Here is a 19471-nt window from a genome sequence, read left to right on the forward strand (position 1 = left end):
GCGGATTTAAGCCCGGTAGAGGAGGTCTCGCACAAGAAAAAATCAATTGTGATTTTTTGAAAATTAAAATTTTTAAAAACATAACTCACGAAATAACAGTAGTTAAGTAGGGCATGTCTTTAGCTTTAATATGTTTTCAGAATCAAAATAACTCGGAGATGATGTAAGGATTATCCAGTACTTACGAGGAATTTCATTACGGTACGGCAACAACAAAACAGAATTTTACATGTTTTCCAACTCCAATAGCCAAAGAAACGCTTCCAATTGAAACAATGCGGCCGTTTTTCATGGAAGTTAATCATTTATGCCTACAAACACATCTTCCGGCAACTCGTGAAAATAAATCCTCGGCAAATTCTGGATATAATTCCAACCAATCACGCAAGCGCCATCTTGATCAGAAATAAATTTTGCGAACAAAGACGCCCTGTGCTGACATATGGGCACCAGATTGTATGAGAGTATCTTTTTATTTTGAGATGCAAATACATTATAGACAAGACCATGTTAATGAGAAGACAGGAATGGGATAAATGAAACAATATTATATTATGTTTGAGAGTAGATGGGAGTCGGGAGATGCGAAGACCACTGCACCAACGTCTTCTTCCCGAACAGCTGATCGCTGCTTTTCGGTAGAAATCCACCTCTCTCGTGCGAGGACAGCTGTTGCTGGTATATCCCGATGCACTCCACATACTGTTTATCATCTCGATTTATTTTATTTAACACTCAAACCCAACCGACGGCTAAATAACACTCATTTATCCACAGGTCCAAAATGGCGTACCTCTCCTACTTCACTCAATACACCACTGAGGAAGGGGGGAGGCAGATGTGACGTCACTCTATCAATCCGCCGACGATATATTTCTGGCATTCTATCGTAAAAGTTGATTATTTACTCTCATGGTATATTAAAGATCATGCTCGCGTCATCAGTAGCGTTCACAATGAAAAACCGTAAAAGAATGCGACTTAAATAGTGGAAATGTATTGGAACTACTTTGTCTGGTGGAGGCAGTGCGGGGCGCGGTTACTGGTTGGTGGAGGAAGTCACACAAACTTCGTAAACAGTCCTACGGCTGCTATGATCGTGATAAGACGCACAGGTTACTTTTACCCACGCGGTTGGCAGCTAGGCATCCCACGAACTTGGTAGTGAAGCTAAATTCGCCTTTATTCGTCTCTGGCTATAACGTCGAGTGTCGTTTGAAACCTCCCTCAGTAGTATGAGCGTTGAAGTTCTGTTACCTTCTCCAAGAGTAAATATGTTGGATACCGGGACGCTCAATGCCATGGAGGGCCTGGCCCTCCCGAAGGTTTGTGGACCCCACAGGGGCATTCGTCGGCCATCGGGCACCAACGAGAGCGAGAGCGACTCTCCTCCGAGCAAGAAAAGTAAGAAGGCCCGTCGCAGGAGGAAGCGGCCTCGTCAACGTTTGATCGGGAAAGGTCTCCAGATGAAACCAGTGGCACCCTTCAATACGACTCAGTTCTTGATGGCCGAGCACGACCAGCTGCAGGATACGGACATCGTCGTTCGCCCTCGCAGACACCGCGACTCCTCCTTCAGCGTAGAATCAGATGATCAGAATAATTTCTACTCTTCACCCGAGGACGAGGACGAATTCATGGCCAGGGAGTTTTGGAACGCTTACGAGGACGTCCATGCAGAGAGGTTGGATACCATGACGAAGGCCCAGTTGGTGCAGGAGTACCTGGCCCTCGAAGAAAAGGTCGATCTGCTGGAGAGACAGTTACGGGCAGTAAGAGCTCGCCATCGATACCGCAGTCAGCGAATGGAAGACGACGACGACGACGATGACGACGAGGTACGGCCAGGAGAGGTCAAGGTTGACCCTGAGACTGCTCAGAAGATCTCAATCTTCCAGCGAGAGATCAGTAATTTAGAAGTAGAGAACCGAAGACTCCGCGAGGAGAACCTTACCCTTCGACGCACATCGTCTGCCAGATCATCATCGTCATCCTCGTCCTCGGACTCGAGCAGCGACTCGAGCAGTAGTAGCAGCAGTGACTCGAGCAGTGATAGTGAAGCAGACGGTGATGCCGAGGCCGAGGATAACAGAACTCAAAAGTCATCGTCACCATCCCGGGTGAACTTGGATGACGGAGAGGCCGTCGTAAGTGCCAGTGATAAAGTGGAGTGCCAACCTGACAGTCATTTGTGCCAGGAGGAGGACGTGGAGTCGGGTGAAGAAGAACCCGCAGAAGCAACGCCTGTCGTCGTGATACCTGAAAGGTCTGTTGATGGTGACGGCCCCTCCCCCGTCACTCAGCCGGACCCGCCCACTTCCTCCTCTGCCACCACCGCTCCAGTGGAAGGGGGCGAGGGGAGAAAGGACGGGAAGGAGTCTCCACCGTCTGCAGTCGCCAAGGGCGTCGTCGTCGTAGAGGAAGAAGTCAGCAGTACGACTGCGGCGTAGCTGAATTCATAATGGAAGATTTAATGAAAAGATTTAGCTGTGGCGTATCTGTGATCTGGTAACACAAACTCTGAGAGTGTCATACTATCACTCCAGCTTCGAGTAAAGGAAGAAGTCGCGTTAATAAGAAGGTAGGCCTGGGCGTCCTGCAGAGGTACACACACTTTTCATTAAACAATAGTAGGTTTTGTTTTTAAATGCTCATTGTGTGAGTGAACTTGCAAAGAGTATTAGCAAGAAGGTAAACGTGAGCCTGAAAGGGTATATCTATATATATTAATTTGGTGCATGTGTTGTTGATTCGAACAATTAGATCTACGGTAGGCTATCCTTCGTGTTGCATTGCATTGCAGTCTTGAGAATGGCGATTGCGTTGTCACGTGACCTCTTGAAATTTAATTTGGACGCTTCAGGTGTGTGTGTATTAAGACGTACATTGTATAAGGAAAAGTATTTGAAACTATATACCTTGATCTCTTTATATGTTAGGAGGATCTATATTTTTTGTCTCGATGTAGATTTTTGTGTTTTTTTCACTTTAGACGAAGTAGGCCTTGGTGCCAATTTTCCTTTCTGATTAATGTAACATGAGATGTAAGAAATACCAGAATGCTAGTTTCTCGATATGACTATGTCCGCCCAGTAAGTAAATAGTAGACCCCTGTAACATGAGCTGGTGGATTACAATAAGTCTTACATCCAGTATGTACTCCGTCACAAGTTCTCATTTTCACTCACGATCCACACTTGATTGGATTTTATTGCAGCCCCTAGAAAATATTTGTTTTTCAGTGCTCAAACAGCATAATTTTGATAAATACGCGGACATATCTTGAAGCTAGTCATGCCACTTTCCTGTAGAAATTGTCACGGCTATTTAATAGTTCAGACGATAAGGTGACATTTTCAAGGAGAGAAGGCTGCGTTTTATGAAAAGGAAAGATTTTAAATGTCAGCTAAGCAGGGCTTTTTCCTCTCCGGGTTTTTTTTTTTTTATTATGTATATATTAATTTTTTTTTTGTCTTGGGGCGTGCGTTTCCTTGGCTGTGACTTAAGCTTTGAGAATTAGAGGGACAAGTTCAAAGTGAATAGCGGATGATAACCACATATTTGGATTTCATTCTTTATTGACGAAAAAGAATAAAATAAGCGGCTATTTTTGTCTTGTCTGTTTAATTATCATTGCTCGCATTATATGCTTCAACGGTTTGCCCCAGTGACCCGTGATAAAGTATATTACAGTATATATATATAGAATTATATGAAAGGTTTTAAAGAAATATATATATATATATATCGAGGATGTTCACTAAGGTTTTTTTAAATAGAATTTGATCCCTATATGGTAAGTTCACAGAGGTCTATTTTTCTTGGATATAATTATACCATTTAAAAATAAAAGTAAGAACGTGACATGTATGGGTCAAATATCTGTGGTGCAAATTTTTTTCTTCATGAGGACTCGTGTTAAGGTGAAATCAAAGTCTCTCTGAGTTTAGAAATAAATATGTCTTGTCAAACCAAATAGTGTTCTTCCTGGTTTTAAGCATTACACTTTAATATTTAAAGAAGTGACTGACATGAATTTTGTCAGTTTCGGTCACAGGGGGAACACTTTTGGTTCGATTTCTAGTTTTTGACTAGTTTTCCCCGTAAAACCTTAACATATCCACAGTTAAGAAACGGACTTCATTTCGGATTTCTGAAATGTGTCTTGATAAGTGAGTCAGTTCTCCAGGGGACCTTTTAGTTTTTTATATCCCAAAGGTGACTTTTTAGTGTAGCCATAGTTCGTTCTGCCCTGAAGGCTCAGCCAGCTTTGGTTGCAACGTTTTATCTGCTTTGGGGAATACAAAAAAGGAAAAGTTCCCCTTCATTCAGTCAGGAGTACAAAGTTGTCGTGATCTTTACAGTTAAAGAAGTTATCTCCCTTGTTTATTTTTTTAAGAACTTTGTTAAAAATAAAAAAAAATAAGACCTAAAAGTAAACATTTATGCATCTCAAGTGGTTTACCGGAATTGTTCTTATGCAAAAAACGAAGTCTATTGAAAGTAATAAAGATTTTTGGATATATACACTGTGATGTATATTTAATTGTACCTGAGGTTGGTAGGGAGTTGGTGATAAGCTGATCTTTCCTTTTCAATTTATATTTTTTTCTGTGCTTCCTGCGCGAATATATATTGTAAAAAGTAATTTACATAAAATAAACTTACTTTTATTTTTATCTATTTTTCACCCAACAATTTACCCTATTTAATTTTTGTAGTAGTTCATGATTTGATGACAAGCTGTTTGTCCATACAAGGCTTTGTCAAGACTTATGTCTTTGTGTGAAAATTACTACCTAAATGGTAAGATTAATGTAAGTATACTATGCTGAGAATTAACACTGCTCTATTAAACTGCAGATATTAAAATTATGGTATAGACATGAGAGCATTTAACAATGAATAAAAAGATTGGAAACTGCTTCACATAAATAAAAAATGGTACTCCATAATGAACTAACAATGCCATCTTCATCTCCAGATGTAATGTCAAGTAAAAGAATCTTTGATCAGATTGACACATGAATCAGGTAGTGGCAGTTTGTATAAAGTACACCTTAAACACACAAGGCTTTTCAACAGAATAAGTAGCGCTTCAGTGCCGTGGTCGGTATGGTCTTGGCCTGCCACCCCTCGGTGGTCGCGAGTTAGATTCTCGGACATTCCATCGAGTGGTGAGAGATGTGTATTTCTAGTGATAGAAGTTCACTCTCGACGTGGTTCGGAAGTCACGTAAAGCCGTTGGTCCCATTGCTGAATAACCACTGGTTCTATGCAACGTGAAAACACCATACAAGCAAACAAACAATCAACAGAATAAGCCTAATCAATGCCTGTAACCGTCACTCTTGAGTTCGATGATTTAATGAAAGATCGTAGTAGCTACAGACAACAAAATGCCTAGGTAGTGAACATACTGAACGCCAGGCTGATGAAACTGCACAAACTGAAAGTTAGTAAAAACAAAACTGCCTATAACACAAGAGAGCAGTGACACAGCAAGAAAGATATGTCAAATAAATCTTGAACACTGAAAGGTTGATGGAGGTAAGATTCGAAACCTTGACAGCAATGCAGTTCTCTTTTAAGAAGTCAAATATTAAGATCTTGGAAAGATTATCAAAGGTTTAAATTATGAAGCCTTGAGGACTTTGAGGATTTTATTTAAATATGGGAAAGTAAGAGCACTTAGGTTTTCGTAAGAACTACAAAGCTCTAAAATGAATGAATCATAATGATTCTAATATTAAACAATTTGGAATATCAATATTGAACTTACAATTGAGAAAAAAAATGGAAGGCCCTATTCTGAATCTCCTAATTCTGCTTTTTTTATTGGGTTCTAATATACTGCCCTTAGCTTGAATTTATATGAATCATATGGACCTCACAGTTCGGAAATAGAAAAAATATATATAAAGAAATTTTAAAGACCAGCATATTGACACCTTGTGATTTTGGGTCGATAAATGGTTCAAAATAGGTGCTGGTTTTTTCAACCCTAAGAACTTGGTCAAAATAATGATCCGTGTTGGACCGCGGTACCGTATGTCCCAGAAATTGCCCCGTGAAATCATGTGACTAGAAGGAATCGGACTATATAAAAATATGGTAATTTTTGCGAGTTAAGACGAAAGGCTGGTATTGCGGTTTAAAAAAAAAGTGATTATCAAATAAGTCATAGGACATTGAGCTGATAATGTACAATGATGGATAGTCTTGGCCTGCCACCTCGGTGGCCGCGAGTTCGATTTTCAAGCATTCCATTGAGGAGTTAGAGATTTGTATTTCTGGTGTTAGAAGTTCACTCTCAACGTGGTTCGGAAGTCAAGTAAAGCCGTTGGTCCCATGCAACGTAAAAACACTATACAAGCAAACAAACCTAAACGAAGTGGGAAAAAGCTAAACACCAGATGGAGAATGGTAGCTGTATTATAAATGAACGTATTACGTGGTCCAGGGCCGCCTAAAACCCGCATTCTGTCCTCGGCATCACATGAGGTGCAGTATTGTATTCGGCATTTGCTGTAGTAAATACCTACCGGACATAAACTTACAGTAGGTACCTGGTAACAGAACAGTCAATTTTGGAACTTTTAAATTTAGCAACACCAACGCAGTTGCGAAAACTCGGTGAAGTGCGGAGATTTTTGTACGACCACTGCTGAGTAGTAAAAATAAATCCCTCTTAGAAATCGTTTGACGTAGCGATACGGTATCTCTGGATATCCTCAATGAGTAGACCGTCTATTGTGTGGGGGGGGAACCATGCCCTTCTGTAAAGCTATCCTGGGTAACTGACGGAAACGGAGAACTCCCGAATTAGTACAACAGCGCCTCGGTGGCGTGATTGGTATGGTGTTTGCGTCCCACCTCGGTGGTCGCGGGTTCGATTCTCGGCCATTCCATTGAAGTGTGAGAGATGTGTATATCTGGTGATAGACGTTCACTCTCGACGTGGTTCGGAAGTCACGTAAAGCCGTTGGTCCCGTTGGCAACGGAATCGGACATCAGTATATGGGGTTGGGAGGGGGGACAGGTTACACGGAATAAGTTCTCTCTCTCTCTCTCTCTCTCTCATTACTGGAACACGCCCTGAGCTGGTAACCAAGGAACCCGCGTCCAATCGCTGAACTTGAACTGTGAGATTACATTTTTTAGCAATCCAGTAAATTACGCACCTGGTCAGATAGTCAACTGCTGTGGGTCGCAGCTTGCTGAAGTAAAGGGGGGGGGGGGATGTAAGACTGATCCGGAAGCGGTAGAAAAACGTTACTGGAACGAGTGATCCGTCAAAATATCTCGTATCATTTATGACTTAACATAGACTATCCGGGGTCGGTGAGGCGTTTGTTGGGTCTCGAGGAGGTAATCTTCACATCAGTTGGGGAATCTCTCTCTCTCTCTCTCTCTCTCTCTCTCTCTCTCTCTCTTTAAAAGGTAACTAGAGTGAGGGAAAAGGATCGAGGATAGGGAGGAAGGGCAGCTGATATCTGAGAAAAAAAAAAAACGCTTTTACCCAGACAAGGTAGGCGAATAGATTTTGGTGATTCTCTCTCTCTCTCTCTCTCTCTCTCTGTCAAGAATACAGGAGCAGTCACTTTTATTCTCCTCGTAATCGCCGTCCGCAGATTCTCAAGCTTTGCCTTAGACTGATGATGCTACGAAGAGTGCACTTCATCAGGAACTGGACTCCTTGTCTTACTGCCCCACCTTTCTTTGCTGCCCTCCATCATAAGCAGATCGATCTTCCCGTAAAACTATCTATTTTATTGTGGCTCTAAGTCTCTGTGTCTCCCCGACCCTTGAGTTTTCATTTGATGATGAAGTTCATATAAGCGACGCCGTTATCTTTCGTACTTAATCGTACTTATTTCCTGAACATGTTCCAAAATTCGCTGTAGAGTTGCGAGAGGCTATTCGGGATCGGAACAGCATATAGAAAACGGTCGTGGCTACAAAGCAGACTATAAATATAGTGTTGTGAAGAGCTTAAGGAACTTAAATAAGATCCGAAATGTACGTAAAAAAAAAAAAAAAAAACATATATATATATATATATATATATATATATATATATGATATATATATATATATAATATATATATTATATATATATATATATATTATATACATGCTTAAAAAATCACAGTAGATGCACATGACTTCAGTAAATAAGCAAATACCAAAGGAAAATGATAGGCAGAAATCCAAGCGCTTTCGTCTTCACTAAGACATTCCTTGACAATGTCCTAGTAAAGACGAAAGCGTTTGGATTTCTGCCTATCATTTTCATTTGGTATTTGCTTATTCAATGAAGTCATGTGCATCTTCTGTGATTTTTTAAGCATTTGTGTAATATATATGATATATTATGAATATATAATATATATATATCAATAAATATATATATATATATATAATATATATATATATATAATATATATATATATATAATATATTCCAGCGAACCTGATCACATCAGGGACGGGAAATGGAACAGTTTGCTTCGTTATCTTGTAAATTCTTTTCGTTTAGCTTCTCTCTTTGCGAGTCGGTCTTTCCTGCAAGCCTCCACGCAGATAAGGAAAGTACAAGAATAAAAGAGGCGGAGATTTAATGTTCGTTGGAAGACGGTGTCATTGATGCGCGTGCATGCATGTTCCGAAGAGATTAACAATGAGGATTGTGTCAGCAGAGATCATCGGCAGACGACGCAAGGCAGACAGACGCCGCGCGCGCAGTGCGAATAATGCCTGGTCGAACTCTTCCATTTCAAGTCGAAGGATCTTTCATTTTATTTCACAAAATTCTGTAGGGGATTGTTAAGGTTCTGCGATCAGTTTTCCATTGATTTTTCTTTAGAGCCCCCCCCCCCCCCCCCCCCCGCTCCTTTTTTTTTTTTTTTTTCACGGCCATTCACTAATATCTATGTTGGGCGTTTCAGAACCTGCTGCAGGAATTTTATTTCTCTGCATTTCCCCGATTTTTTTCTCTTACCCAGGCCCTGATAGTGACATTAATTTTGTGAATGCCTTCGGACTGTGAGGCTCGCTAACTATTCTGTCTTTCCTGTGAGTGATGAGAAAATCACAGCTGCTCTGATACCTACCTCCTGGATAAAGGAAGGATTAATAGGGTACTCTATTAATCCTGATTGAAGGTGCGTTGCGCTGCACAGGCATCGTAAGGATAAGTAAATACGGCTTTTGGATGAGCCTACGGCGGCCATGGTTACGTCATCTCCGCTTTTTTTTTTTCCTACTTCTTTCTTCACAAAAAGGCTGAGCTAAGATTGCTTTTAACAATAACAGCGAGTTTTAGAACTACAAAGATAAATAGATACACGACTTAGAAAATGAAAGAGACTACTCAAAAACTCTCCCTTTTATATAAAGCATGATCTTGAGATCTAAAAGAAAGCTGGCCTTTTCTTTGCTTTTTAACTCAAAAGCAAAGTTTTATTTGCATGGGGAAAAAAAAACATGCCGAAATGTTCACCTGTCTGTCATTCGCCTTCTGTCCTAATAATCGCTGTCAGATAAATTATCTACATAAATGAACACATCGTTCATCACCAATGATCTCGCTCGTTGAGAGAAGGAAAGAGAGAGGAGCAAAAATACAAGAAAGGGAAAGAGAGAGGAGCAAAAATACAAGAAAGGGAAACCGAAGAGAAGCAGCGAGAGAGAGAGAGAAACTCGAGTCAAGTAACACCGAAATCATTAGCCTAAAGTACTAGATGCATTCCTCCCAAACAGATTCCCCGATTCTCCGTCCTAAGCGCGCGAGTTGCAGCGTATTTGCGGTTGCCACATAACAGGATCCGGAAGCGTAGGGGATTCATCACACATGCGTTCATAACCACCGGTCCTCAGGCGCCCCCCCCCCATCCTTCGTTCTCATGAGAGGCGGCTTATGTTTTTCCTCGTCGACGGCTGTCATCATATTCATCATCATCAGCAACAGCGTGGTATGTTTCTGGAGGATCTTAGAAGAGAGTTCGTGAGGCAGATTTCTTTTTATTTGTTACAGTTGACAGTTTTCCTAGATAATCATCTTATTAACGTCATCACTGTCTTTAAACGGGGCTCTTTCATATTTGATTCTCCGATGTTATGAGTATTCTTATTCTTCTAGCACCCAGTAGGTCAAAAGTAGATATGGTGTCCGTCCTTATGATTAATATGTTATGTGATATCATTTCCCTGTCGAATTTCGGGGTCTTTTTTTTTTTTTCCGCAGTGACGGTCAACAAAGAGAACCGAGACAGCCATCTCGTCGGGGCCCCCACAGACAAAAAGGAAAAAAATGTTTCAACTGAAATGTGATGACGATCTGAACAGCTTTGCAATCGCATCCGTTGTTAGAACAGAAGTCATTGCAACAAAAGCAACGCCAGCTAATGGCCAGAAGAGAAGAGAGCTGCAAAACAAAAGAGCAGCGATTGAGCGTTGTTCATTGACGCGCTTTGAATAGACTTGATTTGAATCGCTTGCCGCGGGAAGGAACGGCCGAAAGAAACCTGTCAAAGAAAAGACGACGGAAAGTCGATTCATTTTTCGCTGGAGTAAAGAAATAATGGTGGACTTCTTTGCTCCTACCTGCGCCTGGCAATGAGGTCACAAGGAGAGAGAGAGAGAGAGAGAGAGAGAGAGATTCATTTTTACCATGACGTTACATTTCTGTCACTAGTCATTACCTAAAGGTAAGGCAGCCACGTCACATCGGCACAAGTGCAATAATCTTAACTTTTTCGAAAAATGGTTGACTTTCCACAAATTAATACTCAATTCCTGTTCTCCGCTGTCTATCGATTCCATCGCTTGAGCTACGCATATAGATTCACAGCAACGAAAAGCAAAACAGAAACATAAAGAGTAGCTGATATTGTACAGTCGTATAGTTTGCAATTTGATAAAAATCGAACGATTAGATGTAAACTGGCCCGCGTGGAAGGTTAATGGTAGACAACACTTTCTTTATTCTTTATTTTCTATTTTTTTAATGGGTCGACGTGAATACTAACAGCGAATATACATCACCGTATCAAACAATACTAAATTCTGATAAATATTCTTGAATTCGCATCCCTTATTAAAGACCAACTTGGTATTCTTACCACTTGATTTCATAAACCGATTAATTTGTGCCCTTGTAGGAAGATGATAAGAATTAGACTGGCAGTGATTCTGCAAACCTCGTGTTAATTAAAACGGGATTAACATAACTGGATTTTCAGTTATCTGTGTTTAGGGGATAACTACAGTAAAATTCACGGTACGTAAAAAAAAAAAATCCATCGATCATCCGTAAATCACAGCTGTGAAGTGTCGCCTCATCTTTGTAAATAAGCACTGATATTTTTTAAGCATAAATAGATAGCCACAATATGAAAAAAAATATATATTTAAAAACAACTTACTTCTGCCACTTAATGATGGGGGCACCTTGCAATCTAGGACAAATTCCACTCTAGTCAAAGAATGCGTATTACTGATAACTGTATGGGCTAAATATAAGGTGAATTTTTGTAGGTAAAAAAAAATCACAACGTTTGAAGAGCTTTCAACGTCATCTACTTTGACAGGTGTCCTGAAACCGTACACGGTCAGCGACGGTTGACGGGAAGGCCCCGAGCCCGAGTTCCACCACACCACGGTCTAGGCCTAGACCGTGAGTTCCACCTTCTGAGACGCTCAGGTCCACTCGTACCAAGGGTTTGTACACTGGCGCACTCACATTCATTTGTCACATATGCAGTTGTAATTTCAAAGATCTCCTACTATGCAAGCCTTGAACACACACAAAAAGAAAAAAGAAAAAAAGAGGCTAGTTTCATAGAGAAGTTACCTCGGATGACTATCAAGTTGAAATGCTTTATCTTCCTAAATAAATGGTAAAGTTATTAGGTAATGATCAATGTATCACAAATGACGACAGCATAAAAAAGCAATGACAATACTATTATAACTATTAATATTATTATTATTAGTATTATTATTTTTATTAATGACATAAATATTGACAATAGTGCTGTTGTCATTAGTCGCTAACACTTCTCAATGCCTGCTGTTTGTATGATGCAAGAAAATGCAACTCATGCAAATATGAGAGAAATCGAATGCTTCACTATTCCAATCTCATTACCCACAGGTGGGATGGCGGAGACCGGAGGACGCCAAACCTTTTCATCTGACTGACGAAATGAAGTCAACTGTGATCCGATTTCGCCATAAAATCAATCACCTCGAGAAGGTCATCTGTTGCAGATCTGGCAGGTTGAATGGAATTCTGTGCATGCGTTCTTGGGATATCTTGCGCACACATTCTCATGCACACAGTTAGGCAGACTTTGCTAACCAACATTTACAAAGACATTCATTGACAAAACTAACTATTAAATTTGATTAAAGCAAAGTTAAACAAATAACCACCCACCAACACCCACACACACACACACACACACACACCTACCCACACCTACACCACCACACACACACACACACACACAACTACCTACCCACACCTACACCTACACACACACACACACACACACTACCTACCCACACCCACACACACACACACACACACACACACCTATCCACCTCAACCTTCATCACGAAACACACCCAACCTCACCACACACACACACACACACACACACACTCTCGCAACCTATCCAGAAAGTACAAACGTTTACTCTTGCTCTCTCCTTACGCAGGGAGAGTGATCTTTCAAACTCTCTCAGTGTCTTGCACTGGTTAGGCTAAAATCAGCATCACTGCATCACTAATGCCAATAATCTATTGTGATATTCTATTTGCAGTCCAATCATATTCAGTACAGTTTTACACATGTAGGCTCATATCACACTCTTCGTTATATTTTCTTTTTTGACATGAAAATTCACAGATTTCTAGTCTCTCCTGGGAAATACATCGAAGGTAAGTCTATCGACGGCGGAAATAAAAGACTGAATAACGGCAAAGCTCTTCATTATCCACAAAAGCCAAGAGTTCAACTGTGACGGTCCAATAAACCAATCACAAAGTGAGTTGGGAATAAAGGAGATATGCAAAATCGGGCACATTAATAAATCAATGGGGATTTCTTGATCTTTGACTGACGCACAATGCATATGACGTCAGGTCTTCATACTCAACACTTCCCGTAATCAACTAGAACCAAAAGACTCAGCTTCGTCGCTTCTAGGATATTTCCATCATTTTGATGCTCCTTCTGCGTTTGTGCTCGTCTTGGGGACCATGCGACGGAAATGTTTTGTCTGACCAGTATACAGGTTAGTTAAATTTTCTTTCCCCAAAAAACAAGCAATCGTTTGTTTCTTTAAAACTAAAATAGACGAGAGAGAGAGAGAGGAGAGAGAGAGAGAGAGAATTGCAATGACATGCAAAAACAACGGAATAGTCAAGTGTAAAAAAAGAATAACCATGACATGTTTTTAAGAATGAAGAACACACACACACACCGACAGATACCAATCTCTCGATCTTAGGGATTACCGGCAGATTGGTTCCAGCTGAGGATTACCTCTCTGACAAAGAGGTAACGCTCGTACTGACACAAGCATCAATTTTCAGCAAGGAACTTCGCCTGATGAAACTCAAACTATTTCAGTAAACGATACCCGAATTAAGTACACAGTAGACAATACAGTCGGCCAAATACGTCAGAGAGAATGGAACTACACTGCAGAGGAATTGCGGACAATAAATAAACCCGAATAAGATTACAAATAAGATAAAAAAAAAAGGCAAAAACAAAAAAGGCTTAAGACATTGATCTAGTGCTCTGTCCATATACAGACAGTCAAGAGACGGAAGTGAATACGTGCACGGGTTTGGCAAAAAAGTGGGACTGAATCTATTGCATGCATCTCCAAGTAGCTATTGAATACCATTATGGATGAAGTATTGCAAGAACCGTATAAATGTAGGTGCTGTTGTGGAGCTATGAAATGAAATGCCTGTTGAGGATAGATGTGGCAAGTCACAGAATACGATAAGCAAAGAAGGCAGTAGGTAGGTATGTGCAAAAGTTCTGGAGGAATCTTGGAGCGTCTATGGAGGAAGCAGTTGGGACGTGTGAGGAAAATGTTAAACAAATTTTCCTTTATGCAAATCAGGCGCATATGTTGAATACATATAAAAAAAACATTAGGGGGTTGGGATGAATTGGTTTAGGGCAGTTTATAGAATTTCCAACACACAAAAACTATGGTAGTTATATTAACTAAAAGCAAAAAACTTTGGTCAATAACTGACGGACAGAGCACGTGTTGCCGAAAGACCAACCTAATTCACAACAGCAGCTTTCTAAACAAATATGGCCAAAGCATTCTCCAGAAAATTCTACAAATTAATGAAACGCTGACAAAGCATAAAAATCCTCTCTTCATAACGCTATAATACGACCTGCTAACAACAAAACATATCAGATGCCATTGCAAATCTACGGAATCATAACTGTGCGTTTTCTCATTACACTCTCAAACACACACACACAAAAGACAGGACGACCAAGGAGGGAGAGACGGAGATAAAGAGGATTACTGGAAAACAGTGACACAGGATACAAGGAGGAGGATCCAGAACAATTCAGATCCTCAGGTGAACACGCGGTCGCGGTTGGTCCAGTGGTCAGATATAACATTATCCACAAGTTTAATGTAAAATAATGCCTTTCAGTCTTGCTTAATCCATTTTTCTTAAAATAAAGGTTGTTGGATTTTTTTCTCTCTTTTTATTGTACGGTATTAGTACTTTTTACGAATAGCAGTCGACGTACCTACCCGCTAATACTGTAGAAGCAATACCAGGCCTAATACGATACATATTTGGCCTAGTAATAATGAAAGAAATTCCACAATACAACTGTATTGTAGTGTAGTCACATATTTCTCAGTTCTGCCCTGAGGTAGTTAATTACAATGCTGGAACACGTCAGGTCTGATGACTCCACGTGGCGGGTCATTCCCACACCGACATTGTAAAACTATTTTGTAGGCCTAAGTTAATTAAGTTTTTGAGCAATTATCGTGTTACAGTTTTCATAATACACATCTTTAACAAATCATTTTGGACCTTAACCAATGCAGATTCGAGTGAAAACAGTAAGAGCGCAGTTGCTGTAGAAGCTCCAAATGTATAAATGCGTCGGCCTCATTATAAGGGAAAATTTGGACATCACTTAGCATATGACGAGACTCGCTTAGTTGCTGGTGTTGGATGCCAGTGTTTTGTTATGTGTATCCATGCTCTCTCTCTCTCTCTCTCTCTCTCTCCTCTCTCTCTCTCTCTCTCTCTTAGCGTGTTTTGTTTTCTTTCTCTCTCGCCTCTCTTCCTCGTCCTATCAGTCAGTTTTCTCCCAACCGCTCCCAGTCCCAGCCTCCCAGGGTTAATCCTGCCTCTCCGGCCTCCACCCTCTCTCCTTGTCTTCTCGTCGTTTGTGTTCAGTAGTCCATTTCTACACGGTCTAGGTATATACCTAGACCGTGCATTTCTCTACGTCCTACCTCCTGTTCAACACTACGAACCATGAAAGGCAAAACACGGGGTTGGGCCGGGGTGGGGGGTGGTAAGTCATAAATGATATATGAAAAGGTTTCAGATCCTTCAGACAGGGGGAAAATAACGAAAGACTACACAATTCCACCACAGCAAAGTCCACCTTCATAAACTTCTGGCATTTTTTTTAATCTGGCTGGTAGGAATGGGACTAGCAGTGCTGATCGAAAGTCTATAACATATGCTATGATTTTCACAACTACGCCTGTAACATAATATGACATGATCTTGTAACCAGGACTAGTACTAAAGCCAGCCCTATTGTATTGCAGCTCTATGAACATGCACACCAAACACAATACTTTTACTGGTTCACATTCGTCATTCACGTTCATTTTTTTAACTGATTCTTGTTAAATGAGACATTCCATCATCTACATAAGTGGGTGGCATGCTTTATGGCCATAAAGTTATTGAACAACCTATCTATATGCACACCGATTTAACGTCTACAAAAGCTTCATGCCAATCAGGAGAGAAACGAAAGTTATAAATGATATTTACAGATTAACGATATCAAGTGGAAAAATATGTCATTATGTTTTTGTTAGTATTGTTCGTTGAGCCATAAAAGGAGGAAGTAGCATTAGAAGGTAAAGATAACATCGAAATACACCGACTGAATAGAAAAGTTAAGATGAAAAATTACTTTAAATTGAAGTGCAAAACCTCACACAAAGGTATTTTATATAGTACCATGAGATAAACATCTCAATTTACAGTAAACTTATCAGCTACGCTATACTGCATTGCTTCAATCTAACCAGAGTACTTTTTTCAAGTTAAGTAGAATAGCTTTACGAAGAACTTAAATGGAAGTCAATTCAGAAGCAGTTAGGATTACATACACTGGGGAAAATCATGAAATCAACGCTGACAAACGGAACTACGAACCTGGATCATTTTCAATCTGCATTGCTGACGGTTTCCGCCAAAGTACCCTCGGTGAAAGGAAAAACCCTGAATGAACCCGTCATGGAATCATAAAAATGAGAAAAAAAAGAGAATGAAGCAAGGAACTAGGCAGAGTAGGAACGCTTGAAAATGTTCTCCCGGGCCCTATATACCAGTGTTTACGATCTTTGCAGGTCTAAATTTCAGACGCTCTGGGATTTGCCACGACTGCCTGGCGCTCAGGCGTAATGTAAAATCAAATGAGAATCAAAGGTTGATTATGGGGGAGCGTCATTCATGAGCATTTTTACCTTGTTTTATTTGTTTTCTGCAGTGTCACACCTTAAGGCCTGTTTACACGGGGGTAGTTTACTGGCGTCAGCAAACTATCCCCGTGCAAAGGCAAAGTTAGTAAACTGTCCTGGAGAGTTTACTGTCCAGGATAGTGGCAAGTAGAGTAGAAATCCCGGCTACTTTACTGGCCACTATCCGGACACTTGAGCGACTAGCGCCAGTAACTATGCCCGTGCAAAAGCAAACTTTCCCAGTTGTCACTTGCCTTCAGAAAGATCATGATGTTAGAGAAGTGGAATACCGAGGATATAATGAAATTTTTGGATAAATACGAGGAATTTGAATGTTTGGGGAACATTAGACGTAACGATTACATGAATAATAATAAACGGGATGTGGCTCTTCTAGAAATAAGAGATGCTTTGATTGAATTGGCAGTAAACATTCCTCATCGTGGTATCATTCTTAGATATGGTAGGCTCTACTAGACGTAGCAGTTCCTCAAATTTCTGTTGGTTCATTCTCATATGCTTCCTATATTCTGAAGGATCTTCGTTTCCTAATTCACGAACTAAAGTACTAGAGCCTCCTAATAAATCCCTACTTTGAATCCATTTTCTCGCCCACATTTTGAGCTTCTTCCTTTTCTTTTTGATGAGCAACTGTACTTCTCTAGCGAGAATGACATAAGCAGCATCAATTGCTTCATCTATGTCAGAAGACATCTTGTCGCTACTGGTGGCAACTTCTACCCAAAACACTGTCCTCGTGCAAACGCTTACTATCCTGGAAAGTTTACTTGCCGCTAGTTACTATACCCCTGTAAACCGGCCTTTACTGCCTGTAGTACTACCCACGAGAGGAGCATATTTATATTGAAGAATGGTAGTGGCATAAAAGTCACGCTCAACAGGAAGTTATTTAATGTACACAGGATACGGGGATAATCATAACTGAAGATGTTATTAATTTTGTACACTTGTACTGCGAAGTTGGTGTTTTGACACCAAGGCGAAGCTGCAGAGCATTGCGGCTATCTTGAAAACCCTACACTCTGCTGAAATCAAATAGCCACTTAATTTGTCCCACGATTTTTTCGGTTCATTAATTATCTTCATGGTGATAATTTGTGGGGCTTGCAACTGCAGGAATGGGCACAATATTCTTCAGGAGAAAGCTGAATTACACGTCACTATATCTGTTTTTTTCCATCTGTCCATCCGCCTGTGGTGTTTGCGTATGGTAACACTGCGTCCCGGGCTTTAGATAGTTACATTCAGCCTACATTCAACAATTATAATATCCTATTTCGAATATTAACGGTGTAATTCGCCTACAGTAAATCATTAAAAAACTTTTCAGTTGCAAATGTACACCCAGATATCCTTTTATTTATGTAAAACTTAGACATAGCGTAACTGTTTAAAGCCCTGGACGCAGTGTTACCATGCGCGACCACCACAGGCAGATGGACAGATGGAAAAAAACAAAGTATAGTAAGCAAAGCTATCGAATCATAACGCCAAATGAAAAATAAAATGGTGACAAGGAAGGCAAAAAAAAAAAAAAAAAAAAAACCTTAGCCAAGGAAGTGCTAGGCCTAAGTCTATTGATTCGACAGGTATCTTTATAGTTTTCTCCTCCTTTTAAGAATAATTTTGTTCCAAATAAGTCAAAATGACTTTATGATCATCGTTATTTCGCCAATTTTCTCCAAGTATCATTCTAAAGCCTCAGAATAGAAAGAAATGGCTTGCTAGAATTTTCTGTCGTTGGTTTGTTTACAAGACGCCCTCCGGTATTTTCCAAAATTCCTTACTTCAACTACAACGGACCTGACAACAATGATATTTCCATCTAAACTGTAGAGTATTGAATAACTTACCTGTAATAAAATAACATAATCTTAAAATAATTCAAGGAGAGGGAAACAAGCAGTGTTGGTTGCCTAAGCGCTTGGTTTCTACAGCATAGTACTGCAGAATATACATGTTAAATAAGGTGTTTTAATATGGCCATCCAAGGTCACGCGCTCACTAGGGAGTTGCCACTTGTTATTGAATCTATGGTAAATAGCTTCGTGCACTCATGCTTACATTGCTGGTACACACGCACACACACATATGAAAATATAATATATATAAACTATATAAATATATATTAGATATATAATATATATATGTATATATATATATATATATATATATATATATATATATATATATATATCTATATATGTCTGTGTGTGTGTGTGTGTGTGTGTGTGTGTGTCGTTGAATGTGACCATACGTTGAATAACACGGTCTAGATTACTTTGAAATTAGCTGGCAGTCATTACGAGACTGATGAGGGAAGAAGCGTTTGACTGAAAATTTCTTATTTTTCATTAGACTTAATTTTACCCATATTGCCACTAAAGGGGCTGTCAACACTAGGAAACATTGTTTGGGAACAAAGTTTGTAAACAGTTTCTTGGAAACTTTGTCAACAGTTTGCACACAGGTTGGAAACTGTAAGTATGTTTCCCGTCCAGAACTCAGCTGGTGCAGTAGGCTTTTGTATTTTACTTGGCTATTTTAATCCACTCGAGGAGGGATCATAAGAGAAAGAAAAAGCGATAGATGAGGAAGCTTCTTCTTTTTTTTCTTTTTTTTTTCAAGAAAAAGGAGCGTGCCACGCTGACCTGCTTC

The 19471-nt window shown here is 40.1% G+C and overlaps 2 protein-coding genes across 4 annotated transcripts in view; one reads left to right on the top strand and one right to left on the bottom strand.

Annotated features, from left to right (window-relative positions):
• Nucleotides 1-19471, bottom strand: part of LOC135201925 (uncharacterized) — a 292895-nt gene that overhangs the window by 204833 nt on the left and 68591 nt on the right. The gene's annotated exons all lie outside the window — the stretch shown is intronic.
• LOC135201884 (clumping factor B-like) lies at nucleotides 1063-12498 on the top strand. Of its 3 annotated transcripts, none has more exons than XR_010311627.1 (3): nucleotides 1063-2581; nucleotides 11594-11902; nucleotides 12160-12498. XR_010311627.1 is itself a non-coding variant. In XM_064231185.1 (1 exon), exon 1 carries the CDS (start codon nucleotides 1236-1238, stop codon nucleotides 2448-2450), a length of 1215 nt encoding a protein of 404 aa, XP_064087255.1. In that variant the 5' UTR covers nucleotides 1063-1235; the 3' UTR covers nucleotides 2451-4674. The 3 variants fall into 3 exon arrangements, 1 of the variants encoding a protein (XP_064087255.1); XR_010311626.1 differs by having other exon boundaries at nucleotides 11594-11723; nucleotides 12160-12495; XM_064231185.1 differs by lacking the exons at nucleotides 11594-11902; nucleotides 12160-12498 and having other exon boundaries at nucleotides 1063-4674.

Source organism: Macrobrachium nipponense, chromosome 23 (genome assembly GCF_015104395.2).
Source record: "Macrobrachium nipponense isolate FS-2020 chromosome 23, ASM1510439v2, whole genome shotgun sequence".
NCBI classification, from domain to species: Eukaryota; Metazoa; Arthropoda; class Malacostraca; order Decapoda; family Palaemonidae; genus Macrobrachium; species Macrobrachium nipponense.